General features: G+C 40.4%; 1 protein-coding gene across 1 annotated transcript in view; it reads left to right on the top strand.

Moving 5' to 3' along the window:
• The first annotated feature begins 55 nt into the window (after positions 1–55).
• The window catches only part of TRA2B (transformer 2 beta homolog), a 32211-nt gene continuing 17498 nt past the window's right edge, over positions 56–14768 (top strand). Inside the window, exons 1-2 of the mRNA XM_084638484.1 lie at positions 56–208; positions 9111–9244. Of these exons, the coding sequence (XP_084494610.1) occupies positions 173–208; positions 9111–9244 (170 nt within the window). The 5' untranslated portion in view covers positions 56–172. The remainder of the gene's footprint in view (positions 209–9110; positions 9245–14768) is intronic.

Genomic DNA, 14768 nt, shown 5'->3' with positions numbered 1-14768 from the left:
GGGGCTAGGCTCATCCAGTCACCGGGTGCGTCACTCACGACTGCCTCACGGAGCGGGCGGGGCCTGGCCAGGGAGGGAGGGACAGACGTCACTTCCGTTCCGTGGTAGAGAGCGCTGGCGCCGGACGGTGGTGGAGGTTGGTGCGACGGTTGCTGGCAGCCTTCGAGGGACAATGAGCGACAGCGGGGAGCAGAACTACGGCGAGCGGGTAATACACGGAGCCTGAGTGCACAGCCGGCCGGGCCTCCAAAGCGGCAGCGCGGCCTGGCCCGTCTGGGGCTGGCCTGGGGCGCCGCTCCACGGCCCCGCGAGGCAGGAGCAGGCCTGTAGTTCGCAGGCAGGGGGCGGCGCGGAGCGCGGCTTAGCCTCCGCGGGGAGCGCGCTGGGAGGCCCGTCCGTTAGGGCTGGCTGGGGTTGGCGCGGGAAAATGGCCGCCGGGCCGCTAATGGGGGAGGCGGGGACACTCTAGCTGCTCGACTGCGTGCTCCATGGTGAGTCCTCCCGGCGCCATCTTGGGCTGGTGACCCGCCAAAGGGACAAAATGGCCGAGAGGCCGGGCGCTTCTATGCCCAGGCGGCCCGCGGTCGGGGTCCTGGCAGGCGAGACCCTTTCTCGAGGGTGGCAGCCCTGGAAGTACGGTCACGGCCTGGGCGTGCTGGCGGGCGCGACCCGTGCTTCTACCCGGCAGGACGTGCCTTGCGCGGGCTCCACGCCAGAGGCGCACAGCCCTCCCCCCTCCCGCACTTAGTAGCACCAGGGAGCTTCAGCGGGCTTCGCCCTGAAGCTGCTGAGCCAATCGTGGGCGAAGCAAGGAGCTTGGCTAGGGCATGTGATTCCTCCGGCCCAGCACCTCTCCCGGCGCTCCCAGGGGCGTAGCCACCCGTCTGCTGGCAGTCGCTGCCGCAGAGCAGCGTGGCTATAGCCTGTCCTCTCTTCCTCAGTGGTGTTTCTGGGTAAGGGATGGGGTATTTAGACGACGTTAAGTAACGTGGGTGGAGTCCCACTCCAGGCACCGTGGAAACGGGATTGGAACTCAAGCCTCCACGCTCTAGTTCCTGTACTCACCACTGGAGGCACTGGCGCTGCCTGTACTGTCCCTGTTATCTTGCTATTAATGGTTGGGTGTGACGGCTTTTGACAAACTATCAATAACCAGAAGCTATTGATGGTGCCTAAAATGCATATAGAGCTTGAGGGCTAGCTTATGGGGGGGCAGCTTGCTTTACCATTAGTATTGGCATAGACATCCCTTGCGTTTGCTGGGGCCTGAGTCAATGGGATGGGAGAATGGAGCTGAACCTGAGTTCTTGCTGTGTTTACAACTATGAGGGGAGCACTCTGTCAAACCTTACGCTGCTTGTAAACACTATGTAACTTTTCATAGCAGTTCACTGGGCTTGTCAAGGATGGCAGTGTTTTAGAATGTGTTTTTTCCCCAAAAACTGGAATAGCATAATTGCTCAGATAAGAACACTGTAGACTTTTGCAGTATACAGTTAGCCCTTTGATCACAGGTAGATCAAAATACAGAGGAAAATCTTTGGAGTGGCAGTAAGATAGTTTTCAGTGGTTCTGCATGTCCACACTGCAACACATCTGTTACTTGCTTTCTGTTATAATTCTGTTCGTGATTTCACTATGCAGGTAGTAATGCACTTCTGAATGTTTAATAGTCAAAAGTTGCAGTTGCTTGTGTAAGTTAATCTTTTATACATTGAACTTTGGCCCTTTAATTATGTCTAAAAACATAAATTTGCCTCTTAAAATAGCTACAATTCTATTCTGCGCAGATATTTTGGCCTCCTGAATCATGTTTCAAAGTGACTGGTATATATATCTAGACAGTATCAACTGACTTGAAATTACAAGTCCTGAAGTTTTGGTTTTGCAAACAGTGATTATTGGGACAGTATTATCCTTCGTGTTCACAAGGGGTACAATATTTTCTATGAAAGCCAAGTAGTAGTAGTGCAGTTACGGTACAGTAAACAGCAACTTCTGAAACAAGCAGCATTTACTGCAAAAATGTTATATTTAGCTGGGTCAAATATAACAAATGGAAGTTAAGCAGAAAAAGAGAGGTGAATTATTTAGATATTTGGTGGTCCGGAGGGGGAAGGAAGGGGAAGCTTGTCAGTGTAATCCAAATGGAGTAATTAGTTTAAATTGAAACATTGCAAAAATACATATTTTTTAAATGAAATTTTCTGACTTCCCGTTATGCCTGAGGCCTATGTAGCTGTTTATATTTCTACACATTGTTTGGTAATTGAGTTTTTAAATCTGTCATAGAGGTTTTTATTTCCTTTAAAAAAAAATCAAAGTAAAATGTAAGCTTTCCATAGAAACGAATATGTAGGGTGTTAGTATGAAATCTTAAATTTTATCCATGTACTCATCTTTCCAGTAGCATGTGTAGAATTTCCGGTGGCTCAGATTTACTACTATTGGACAGTAGTACTGACCTTAAGAGTATAGCTACACTGCAGTATAAACCTAGGGTTAGTGGGACTCAAATCAGTTGACCAGTGGTAAGGAACTCTGGGCTTGAGTGTATACATTGTATTTAAACCCTACTTTCAGACTTTTCTAACCCATGCTTAAACCTAGGGCTCAGGCATCCACGCTGCAGTGTGCAGGCCTAAGTCAAGTAACCATATCCCAGAGTCCCTAGCGCTCCCCCCTCCCGAAAATGTGGCCAATCTAGCTGTAGGACTGTGGTAGGACATGTTTACTGCCCAGCCCCCTCAGCACATTACCAGGAAGCAGAAGGCTCGATCTGCTCACTTTCGGCTGCAAACCCAGGAGATTTTGGTAGTGTATTTGCAGAATGGTGATCTGAACCAAATGGGTTAACACTGACCTGAGGTGCTCTGATTTGCAAAAGGGGGGCTGGGGGTAGCTTCCCTTTTCAATAGAGTGGATTGCAGATTGTTGGCGGTAAGAGGGCTCAGGAAGTTTTTGCATGGAAATGTGGGCTACTTCCAGCTGACTCTTGGGATATGTGTCAAGGAGGGCTGCAGCTACACTTCCGAACAATAGGGCTTGGACCTGCAGGGTCCTGGTCCTGGGTTAACACAGTTGCAGTGGAGACACAAGGGCATTAGCCTTGATACCAGGCTCTAACACAGGCTTACATTGCAGTGTAGTAACCCTAAATGTTCAACAATTAGGGGCAGAATTCCTTTTTAAACTTCAGGGTACATTCAAGATGCTAGACATTATCAGATTTTAGGCTAGTGTTTTTCCAATCTTTTCATAATCTCTACATCTTGAACTTTTCTGCAAAGAAAAGAACATACTTTCTGTTTATACCATTTAATCCCTGTTCATAGTGGGCTGCCGAACTGTGGTAGCTATATGAGAGTGTAGTGGCAGAAGCCCTACTTGATTAAGAAAATACTGGCAGGGTTTGAGTAATTTGCCAACATAACCACTTTGCGTCTCTGATTAGTGTTTATGGAAGCTATATTAAAACCTATAGTTTTATAGAAACTATAAATTATAGAAAGTGTGTGAAATTTAAACTATACATCATCCTGACCTTGGAGCTTCAGAAAATTGCATATGTAAGCAACCCCCTATCAACATAGACACGAACAAGACCTAAAATCAGGTATGTCTCACTAGCATTTAATTATAAAACACAGCCACACAGGAGTAATATTACTGACTTGGGGTTTTTTTGGGGAAAATTCATACATTTCACACATTTTAAAAAATAAAAATGGAGAACACAGCCAACTAGCTACCACAAATCTGCTATTTTAGACTAGATTATAAGATTTGCAGGTTTAAGACTGTCTTATGTGAGACACTGGTGAGGTAATATTTTTTTATATGGCTGTCTTCGGTTGGTGAGAGAGACAAGCTTTTGAGCTTACACAGAGCTCTTCAACCTTACAGAGCTGCTTTTTACCTGAAAGCTTGTCTCTCACTCCAACGGAAGATGGTCCAATAAAAGACATTACCTCACCCACCTTGTGTGTCTCTCCAATATCCTGGTACTGACATAACAACAACACTGGCTTTTGTGACATTTTTCTAGTATTTTTAATTACTTTTTTTTGCAAGGTTAGAGAGAAGTGGCTTTTAGCTGCTTCAAGCTAGAAGTTGGGTAGTAAAGCTGGCGGCCCAGTAATTGAGTGAGATGTAATGTGCTTGTCTCCCAGTATGATAACGCCCCTGAAATGTATTCACTGACGACCTGCCCAAGATGAAGTGAGGTGATGTAAATTGTGCAAAATCCAGGATTTGAAATAAATGGCAACATTTTTCACAATGAACATTGACAACTGTTCCTACTCTTATTTCAAGAGCTTTTATGCCACATGTTGGTTCAGTGGTGTTCTGGTCACTCTGAATATACGTTTCGGAGTTAACAGTCTTTCTGGAAAATGGATGGTTACCTTGGTCTGTGTACTTTTATTTGGTAATGTTTGAGACCTGCGAATACTGATCCTGTTCCTTTGAATGACCAAATAAGAGTTGAAGGTACCGAACCTCTTTCAGAAGAGGATTTACTCACCTTGTCTTCATAATGAAAAAGTTGTTTGGCTGCTTTTTTACCAACTTTGAAAAACACATCTTTTTCCAGTGAAGACATGGCCAGTGAAAGATAATTATAGTTGTACTGAATGTCCTCTGTCCTTTATATGAGTGACTTAACGTATCCTGCTGGTGCCTTGTTTATAGAATGCTTACACATCAATTTTAAATTTTTTACTAATAAATAAAGAACATGTCCCAGTGTTGTGAATAAGAAATTATTATAAGAAATTTTCAATAGTATTCAAACTATGAGAGGAACAGTCAACTCCATTTGGTGAAAATACTTAAGCATGGCTCATTCTAAACATTAGGACACAGTCAACTTAAATATCACATCTCTGAATTTATCTACTAATACAAAACCTGAAAGATTCAGTTTTTCTCCTGTTAAGTGGAACTTTTACATAGTAACTAAGAATAGGAAAAACACTTCGAAAAATGTGATTGTAAACTCACAAATTAACAGGAAATCAGGGTTAAGTGCATTATCTGAAACTGCTTATATTTTTAAATTAAAATTCAAGTTGATTATCCCTTTAAGATAACTGAAGCCCTATTACTTGTCATTTAATTATTATAGAAATGAATGAGAGATGTTATTTTAAAGTGTTTGTAGAAATACAAGGTTTTCTTTTAGCTGTTTTCGCTTGCCTTATGCCTTACAGCTTTCACCACATGGAGCATTCTTGAAAACAATCTACCTTCTTAGAAATAATTCTGATTTTATAACTTTTCCATATTTTTAGTAGTATCTTAATTGTTCTATTATAGTAGCATAATTTAATGGAATGCCACGAATAATAATGAAAACACAGAAGGCGCAGATTTGAGTTTCTGGTCTCTTGTATTTCCTTTTTAAGTGCATTAAGTGTATGTTTTGTCATGTGTATGCCAAAAATATGTGGCATGACTGCTACAGGAACTACGACCCTGGATCTGCTGGCTCCCATGGACTCTCAAAATCCAAAGTTGAATGAATGAAGGAAAAATGTGAATGAATATAGTAGCAGATACAGGGAAAGGATGGGGGAGTTACAATCCTAAAAAAAGCCCTCTCTGCAATTCTGAAATTCAGGTTTAGAAAACTATTTAGATATAAAACATTGGATAAACAAATTTCCAATTAGAAACGTTTGCTATTTCCATAAATGGGATATGCAGTGGTATGAAACTAATACAATCCTTGACCGATTCACACTCTTGCATAGAGTTGGGGAGGGAGAACCAACTTCTCTTCTGCCACCCTTCCCCACAGCCATAGCACAAGCAGAAACTTGCCTTGCCTTTGCTGCTCCTGTGCATAGCAAGCTTCCAAGAGAAATCTTAATACAGAGAGGAGCATAAAGCAATAGAAGTAGGAAGAGAGGAAAACTCAGACTGGGAAGAGCAAAACCAAGCAAACTAGAAGCTGAAAAATGTAAGAATCAACTGTGGGAGAAACTTGCACCAAGATGAGAGGAGACTGATGAAGATGTAGTGGGGAAACAAATCAGATTCTCTGCTCCATGGGCTTCTAGTATTTGAGGCAATATATTCTGTGAAGGGAGTGCTTCCTTTCTTGCCAAGTGGAGGGGTAGTGTTGACATGCTCTACTGGAGTCATGTCCAGCTTTCCTCGGTCTTCTAAGGATTATTGCAGTAATGTGTGCCCTCTTTAGAGATGAGGAGGGAATAGGTTCTTCAAAGACTCCCAGAAAGGAACCTGGGGAGATCGTATAGAAAGTTAGACTGAAACTAGGGGTTGGGCATAGAATCATGACTTCTGTTGAAAGAATTACAGGAGAGAGAGCTGAATGAGAGAGAAGCCAATTGCTTTATTTAGGATGTAGATATTAAGCAATTATCTTTTTCCTCTTTTTAGGTTTCCTTCTCCTGCAATTTTTTTTTTTTTTGAAGGGAATTCCACTTAGTTATGGTTACCTCTGCATTTGTATGAAACAGTGTGTTGCCAACCTTTGTAATTGTCTGGCATGTTAAATGTTTTAACATGTTCCACCTCCGATATTGTTGCAGTGGTAATATAGGTAAAGTGACCCATCTTTTTAACACATGAGTTTCTTGGATAAAATGTAATCTTAGAAATTATGCCATTTAAAATGGGTGTTGGGCGTTCATACAATAGTATTGCTCTTTGTCTGCAAGTTTGAGACCCACAAAGAACTAGAAATTTCTTTAAAAATGAGAGCTTAGTTTATGAAGAATATAGCAAAGTGTGTATGAACTACACATAGGACAATGTTCTGTGTTAACAAGTGGGTTAAGGCTTTTGGACAAATGTCACTAAATGAAGCAAATGCTCAAATTCTTCCCAAGTCTAGTGGTTTTAAAACTAGGATTATAGAAGCAATGGGAATTTTTAATGCTCAGTATGTTTCTCTGCCGGGTCTAAAAGGAGTATATTTGGAAAACACTGAGTAAATTGAGTTAGGTTTAGGAAGCCTAATCTACAAGACATTTTGGCCTTTACTGGTTTTATGACTGTTGTGCATAAAGTACTTTGCAAAAGAAAATTGTGTTTGAAGTGACAACTAAGTTCCAAATTTTTTTAAATCGAATTGGTTCATAGAAACTTAAAATGAGGCAGAGTTCTGGGGTGGATTAAGAATTTTTCTTTAAATGTAGTAGTTGAGTCCAGATTAAATAATGTTCACACTAATTAGAAAAATCATATTAGCTCTCATTGCATGAAACTGTAAAAGACTACTCATAGTAAATACTGCTTAGTGTAGAAAACTTAAGGTCTGCTTTTTATTTCTTCATAGCTGGGTAGTATAGTTGATTACTTTTTCTCAAATATAAGAGGAATATCTGACTTCTAACTGCCATTGCTGCTGTTTCGAAATAAATTCTCACTTAACACTTCATGATATTTTAAACATTAATGGTAGTCAACATAAACAATGAAACTCACAGCAGAACAAGCTTTTCTTTTGGTTGTGTGGAAGTGGTGGTTTCAACTAAAATTAAACTTCAGCTAATGACTATCCAGTACGAAAAAACCTTTGTGTATGAATTTCCAAACACTGGGAATATGAAGTTAAAAAGAAGAGAGAAAATCATTAGAATTGACAAAAGAAGAGTGTAATTTTTGGCCCAAAAATGTTAATTTAAAGAAATCTAATTTGGAAAAAGCTTGCTATTTATAGACAAGTTTCCATGAGCTTTAAAACAAAAAACTTCCCCAACCAATATTTCAAAACTAACATGCTTCTCCAGTGTTTGCAACCCAAATGTTGCAGCCTTGTGATTGTGTATGAAAGTTGAACGTGGCACTGGCTAGAAACTTTTAAATCATAAAATGTAAGTAACTAGGGTATATTCATTATCCATATCAAGAAAAATACAAGTAGTAAACAATGGTATAAATAGTACATTAGATTTTGAGAACCAGAATTAATGTTGATATGCACAATTGCATCTTCAGTTTGTGTGCAGAATTACCATGGTTGCATATGGAAATACAAAACCTGCATGTGCAGTGAGTTTGCAGGCAAACTAAACATGCACATACCTAGCTTTTAAAATCACACTTTCAAAATTGTTATTATGTGTATTAGTGACATAAAGGAACATTGTAAGGTTAAGTCATTTAATATACAACTGAATTGTACTTTTGAATTAAAAAAGATCGGTTTGCTCAGTTTAACTAAATTCAAGTGCAGTGGTGACCTTTTGACACTTAAACATTTTCTTGTTGATTAAGATTTAAATATGTGGCTAAAGAAGTGTGAAATATAGTAGCCGTTGAAATTTTTCATGTCAAAATGACCGGTAAATCTTCAATCCATTGCACACTTAATTTTAAATTAGGCATAAATAGAGAATGCACAATTACCCAATACTAGACTGATTTGACATCCATGTAAAAAGTAATAGAAAAATTGGTAGGTCCAAGTCTTGAACTGCATATATAATAAAAAAGTCCAAAAACCATAGCATTTTTTTCTAGTTTCAGTTTTGGCACTAGATTTTATCCTGGAGTTTTAAAATATTCTTCATCCTGTTCTTTTTCTATTAAGGTTAATGTTGAAGAAGGAAAATGCGGAAGTCGTCATTTGACAAGTTTTATAAATGAGAATTATTTGAAGCTCAGGAATAAGTGAAGCTGAAATTTGAAAAAAAAAAAGAAAGTGAATGCATGCTAATTATCAGACCAGAAGTCCCACTTATAGAATATTGAGCAATTTGTGTGAAGTGGGGAAGATGAAAGAAGTCAGAATTTGAAACGGAAGAATGAAGAAAAGGAATAAAAATGAAGTTAAGATAAGAAGTAATCTGGAATCTGAAAGCACTACGCTAAGTAATTACTAGTCTGTTTATGTGTCCCTGTATATTTTGCTAAACATGCATGCATTATCTGTTTAATAGAGAAAGCATATGCAGGGTAAAGAAGTGCCTACCAGGGAAAAAAACTTCTTAAAATCTAGGCAGTTCTAATTTCAACTGCCCGGACACATAGTTGAGATGCAAATTTTACCATTTTTTTCACTGGAGCTTGTTTACAGAGTTTAGATCACCCAGAAATTGTGTACAAATTAGACTTTCAATATCTGCATGCAGGAATCCCGTTCTGCTTCCAGAAGCGGAAGTGCTCATGGGTCCGGCAAGTCTGCAAGGCACACTCCTGCAAGATCTCGATCCAAGGAGGACTCAAGACGATCCAGGTCAAAATCTAGATCCAGGTCTGAATCTAGGTGAGTTTACCTACAACACAGAAGTGTGTCTGAATTTGTTTTGACAGTGGTGGGGTGGAAACTAATCAAGCTAAGCCTGAACCTGGTACCAAAGGTTTAAAACAGACCTACGGAAGATTTGAATAAAAACAATCTTGTGCCATTTCAGTTGCTGTATGACAGACAAAAATAAGTGAGATGTGAAGACTCTTGCTTTTCTTTCAACCTCAGGTATATCAAGTTAGGTCTTCCTTATTTCCTTCCCCCTCTGGAAGGACTCCTGCAGTCTTCACATGTATGGGCTCACCTCTTCATTTAAGGCAGTGGCTCTCAAACTTTTTTACTGTTGACCCCTTTCACATAGCAAGCCTCTGAGTATGACCCCCCGCCCCTTATAAATAAAGAACTTTTTTTATATATATTTAACACCATTATAAATGCTGGGGGCAAAGCAGGGTTTGGGATGGAGGTTGGCAGCTCGTGACACATCCTCCCCCCACGTAATAACCTTGTGACCCACTGAGGGGTCCCAACCCCCAGTTTGAGAACCCCTGATTTAGGGGGGTGTATGTGTGTTATCAGTTTAATAAAATGTTTCCTGTCTCTCAGTGGCATAATATTTGATGGACAATTTAGCAGTTTGTAGACATTTAACTGACTAAAACTCCTTCCCCTTTCTTGACTCTTGTGATGTCATTGCACTAGTTCATAAGTCACCATAGCATCTTCCATGGCATATGGCCTGAATTCAAGATTTAAATACAAAAGCAGAGAAGGGAGGGGGAGGTAGGTTTTACAAACTACACACCTTTCAGACTGTCTTAATAGATTACGTTTTTTTTAAAAAAGCACAATTCCCAATTTTTTCTTTGTTTAATGTACATAAAGATGGCTTATTGTACAGTGTTCTATTGTTCTGATCTACATATTCAGTGCTGACAAATTAAAAGAAATAATTTGAACTACTCATACATGACAGGTTTCAGAGTAGCAGCTGTGTTAGTCTGTATTCGCAAAAAGAAAAGGAGTACTAGTGGCATCCACTGAATGCATCCGATGAAGTGAGCTGTAGCTCACGAAAGCTTATGTTCAAATAAATTGGTTAGTCTCTAAGGTGCCACTAGTACTCCTTTTCTTTTTACTCATACATGTTGCTAGGTTCTAAATTTAATTGTAAACACTCAGGGGAGAGACGTAGGTGTCACTGAGCAGAGGTGGCTTTCATTGAGCTGTTCACACTGACTTTTTTTGACTGTATAAAAGCGCAAAGTGTTAGGCTGTATAAAGAATTAATAGAAAAAATACTGAAAACATGCCATTATGTACAGCAGTGGTACACCTTTTTCTTAAATACTGTTCTGGTGACCCTGCCACAAAAAAAAAAGTTCAGAGAGAGCAACAAAATGCTTAAGAGTGTGAAGGGGCTTCTGTATGAAGTTATTTGGACTCTTCTGAGAAGAAATGAATAAGGGGATATGATAAATGTGTACAAAATAATGAATGGTAAATCCTGCACTCAGTTTACACTTGACTGTAATAAAAGAACAAGGGGGTATCAAGTGAAACTGAAAAGCAAAATGAAAACTCCTGTTTACACAGTTCATAATTAACCTGTGGAACTCATTGCTGTGAGAGATCTGAGGACACCAAGAGCGTTCAGAAAAGGCTTAGATGTTCTAATGGATAAGAACATCAGTTAATGTACAATAAAATACAAATTAACAACAAGTAGCCAGATGTTGAAAGGAATTAATATAACTTTGGGGACTTACTGAGGTTTTATAGTTGATACTGCAACTTTAATGTTGCCACAGTATTAGCTTTTAATCTCTTGGCTTTTAAAGAAAATAAGAAGTCAATAACTATTGAGCTTGGGAAGATCACAAGCATTATAATAGAATTTATAATTTCCTCGGCCTACTAGCTTTACAGGATGTCCACTCTCATTGGAAGCTTTTGACCACTGTGTTTCATGAACCTGGAACAGAGACACTGTAATAAACTTTAAATGCCTTGAACTGGAAATAGTCAGTTTGCAGAGTTTACAAAGTCCACTGGCTTAACCATCTAACTTGAGTAGAATTACAGCCTTGTGTTAAGGTGTACTTGAGAGCCAAGGTACCATTTCCATTCCATTTCCAGTTTTGTCAGATTTTGAACATGGTCAAGGGCAAGTCGTTTTAAAAGTGGTTCTGCTCAGAAATGAAACAGCCCTACAAACTTAGCTTTAGTTCTGAGAGCTAGACTGGGTTCTTTCTGACACACCAGTAGAAGAGAGAGAAATCTGATGATGCACAAAATGATAATTGTGCATTTGCCTTTGGTGCTCTTTGACACCTGTATGAGCAAAATGCCTTCAGCTGGCTTGTATAAGCATATGATTGATGCTAGGGCCTTGTCTACATAAAATTAGGTTGATTAAGTTACGTTGCTATGGGTTGTGAAATTTCATGCCCTGAGCATTGTGGTTAGGTTAACCCAACCCCAGTAGAGTCAATCTGACAGGGTGTAACCATATCTACATCAGTAGTTCTCAACTTGGGTACACGTATACCTAGGCATACACAGAGGTCTTCCAGGGGTTACATTTGCTCATCTAGATATTTGCCTAGTGTTACAACAGGCTACATAAAAAGCATGAGCAGAATCTAAAAATTAATATTTCATCAGTGAAATTGAGAGTACACAAGACAAATCAGAGTGCTGAAAGGGGTGCAGTAGTCTGGAAAGTTTGAGAGCTACATCAACAGAAGAACTTGTGGCTGTGCTGCTGCAGTGTAGACATCCCATTAATAAACAGTTCTGAACACAGGATTTTTGGTTTTCTTGGCATTGTAGTATGAGCAGAATAAAAGCAAGGTGGGTATACATAAGGAACACATCTATTATAAGACAGGAGTTTTTCAGATCAGTGGTCCGTCTTGTCCAGTGATGTACAGCTAGCTCATTCTTTGAAGAGGGCTAACTCCATTGTTAATTATGGTCTGTGGGCTGGCGCATATGTTAAGGGCTAAATACACTTTCAACCTGAGAACTTCCAAAGGTCAGGGTGGAATATGGCATTCACGTAGCAACAAGACGTCTAGATACCAGCCCTTATTTGTTCAGTACCTTATTATAACATTCAGTGAAAAAGCATGTAAATTTGACCACCATTATTTCTGCCCTTTGTTGCTTTCTCTAGTCTCCATTGTTTCTTGCCCTCTTCTGTTTCCCATCTTCTTTCCTCTGGATTTCTGTCTTTGCAGCAACTTCTGATACTCACCCCCATGTAGGATTCACTGCCTACCCTCTTTCCAGCTTCATTGACTAAATTGTGATCACATTTATTGACATTAATGTGGTGATTAGCTCTTGAGTTAGCATCCCAATGAGACTAATATAAAAATTGCTTAGAATTTTATTTGCAGAGTAAATGTCATGTGCGTGGGTGGTTGCGCAGTCCTGATCTGGTCTGATATCCTGTCACAGATGGGACACTGCTAGATGCTTCAGAAGAGGATGCAAAAGAACCTGTTCTTAAGGAAATTTCTTTCTAACCTGACAATCTGTGGTTGGATTATGCCCTGAAGGATGATTTTTTTTCCCCTAGGTGACTGTAGCATATTCCCATTTGTAAGATTCTCCACACGTGGTTCAGCTTTGGCAGACTTATAGAAAAGCTGTGCTTTCTGGGACCATCTGAGCACTCCCTACCAGTACTGAGTGTTCAGAGTAAAAGTTATGAAGTTGTGTGCTTCCCATCTACCTTGGCTTTTTTCCTCCTGTGGCAAGCTGCAGGTGGAGGGAACCTTTTTTTCCATTCCAGACCTTTTTTCTTTGATTCCTTAAGAATTTTTTGTGGATGAGACTTTAAATTATTTCAGTGATTTCTGTGGCCTTGTGTGGCTAGATTGCCATACTGGCTCTGAGAAAGTGAACAGAATGCTGGGAATAATTAAGAGAGGGATAGATAATAGGACAGAAAATATCATGTTGCCTCTCTAAATCCATGGTACACCCACATCTTGATTACTGTGTGCAGATATGGTCGCCCCATCTCAAAAAAAGGTATATTACAATTGGAAAAGGTTCAAAAAAGGGCAACAAAAATGATCAGGGGTATGGAGCGGCTTCCTTAAGAGGAGAGATTAATAAGACTGGGACTATTCAGCTTAGAAAAGAGACGCCTTAGAGGATTTATGATTGAAGTCTATAAAATCGTGACTGGTGTAGAGAAAGTAGATAACAAAGTATTTACTGCTTCTCATAACACAAGAACTAGGGGTCACCAAATGAAATTAATAGGCAGCAGGTTTAAAACAAATAAAAGGAAGTATTTCTTCACACAACGCACAGTCAACCCATGGAACTCCTTGCCACAGGATGTTGTGAAGGCCAAGACCATAACAGGGTTCAAAAAAGAACTAAATAAATTCATGGAGGGTAGGTCCGTCAATGGCTATTAGCCAGGATGGGCAGGAATGGTGTCCCTAGCTTCTGTTTGCCAGAAGTGGGAATGAGTGACAGGGAACGGATCACTTGATGATTACCTGTTCTGTTCATTCCCTCTGGGGCACCAGGCATAGGCCACTGTCAGAAGTACAGGATACTGAGCTAGATGGACCTTTGGTTTGACCCAGTTGGGCCATTCTTATGTAAATCCACAGCAGCACAGCACAGGAGCGCAGCACAGGAGCAGATTGAAGGCACATCTCTAGCTTTTCCAGTGAATGTTGATCCCTGTTACTTCTGGCTCTCCCTTTCTCAGTGCTGGTCCCTTTGTATTGATACCCCTTCTACAATCTATACAGTGACTATTGCTATCTGTAGAGATCCATTGGGATCCCTACTTTGCATCTGGAGAATTTTCTCCTGATACATAATCATGGTTCTAGAGGGCTCTCAGTCAGCCTGGGGTTCATATAGTATGGATATGAAGGCTTTTTCTGGGTTATTTGGGCTTTGGCTTTTGGGAAGATTCCACTTGGGGCTCCAGTTAGACTCCAGTTGGGCCTTCTTCTCCAGGGCAGTGCAGGTTTGTTGGGGAAACATTGGTGTAGATGCCCTCTTCCTGTCCCCTTTACCTCCATGTTGTCAAGGATCTCTGTCAACTTTCTGGAGGCCAGAAGATCCTAAGAACTTGCTTTTTTTGTTCATCCTGTGAGAGGTAAAAGTACATTAAAATGCAGTCTCTGTCCCTAACTGACATCATGATGACTTGTCATATTCAAATGGAGAGGAAGCAGAAAGTGATTCCAAGTCATGATGAAACTTAAGTCTTCAGATTCCACAGTCATGTCTACATCTTTGTCACTTCCTAATGACTACAGACAATTTTGAGACTTGTTGATACTGGTAGTGGCGTCATCAGACTTGGAGGTCACGATAATCCAAGAGAAGACTCATCACCTTTTTTGTCATTGCATTGAAAGATGGCTCTGCTTGACAATGGCAGCTTGTTGAACCTTGCTTGAGATCGGACAACCCCAGCATCTGCACCTGTTGTCACCAAAAAGGCAGATTATTTGCACTAGGTCCTGCAACAGGGATTCCACTATGCCTT

The sequence above is a fragment of the Lepidochelys olivacea genome, assembly GCF_965140295.1.
Source record: "Lepidochelys olivacea isolate rLepOli2 genome assembly, chromosome: 9".
Classification (NCBI taxonomy): domain Eukaryota; kingdom Metazoa; phylum Chordata; order Testudines; family Cheloniidae; genus Lepidochelys; species Lepidochelys olivacea.
This window is presented reverse-complemented; position numbering and strand designations above follow the sequence as displayed.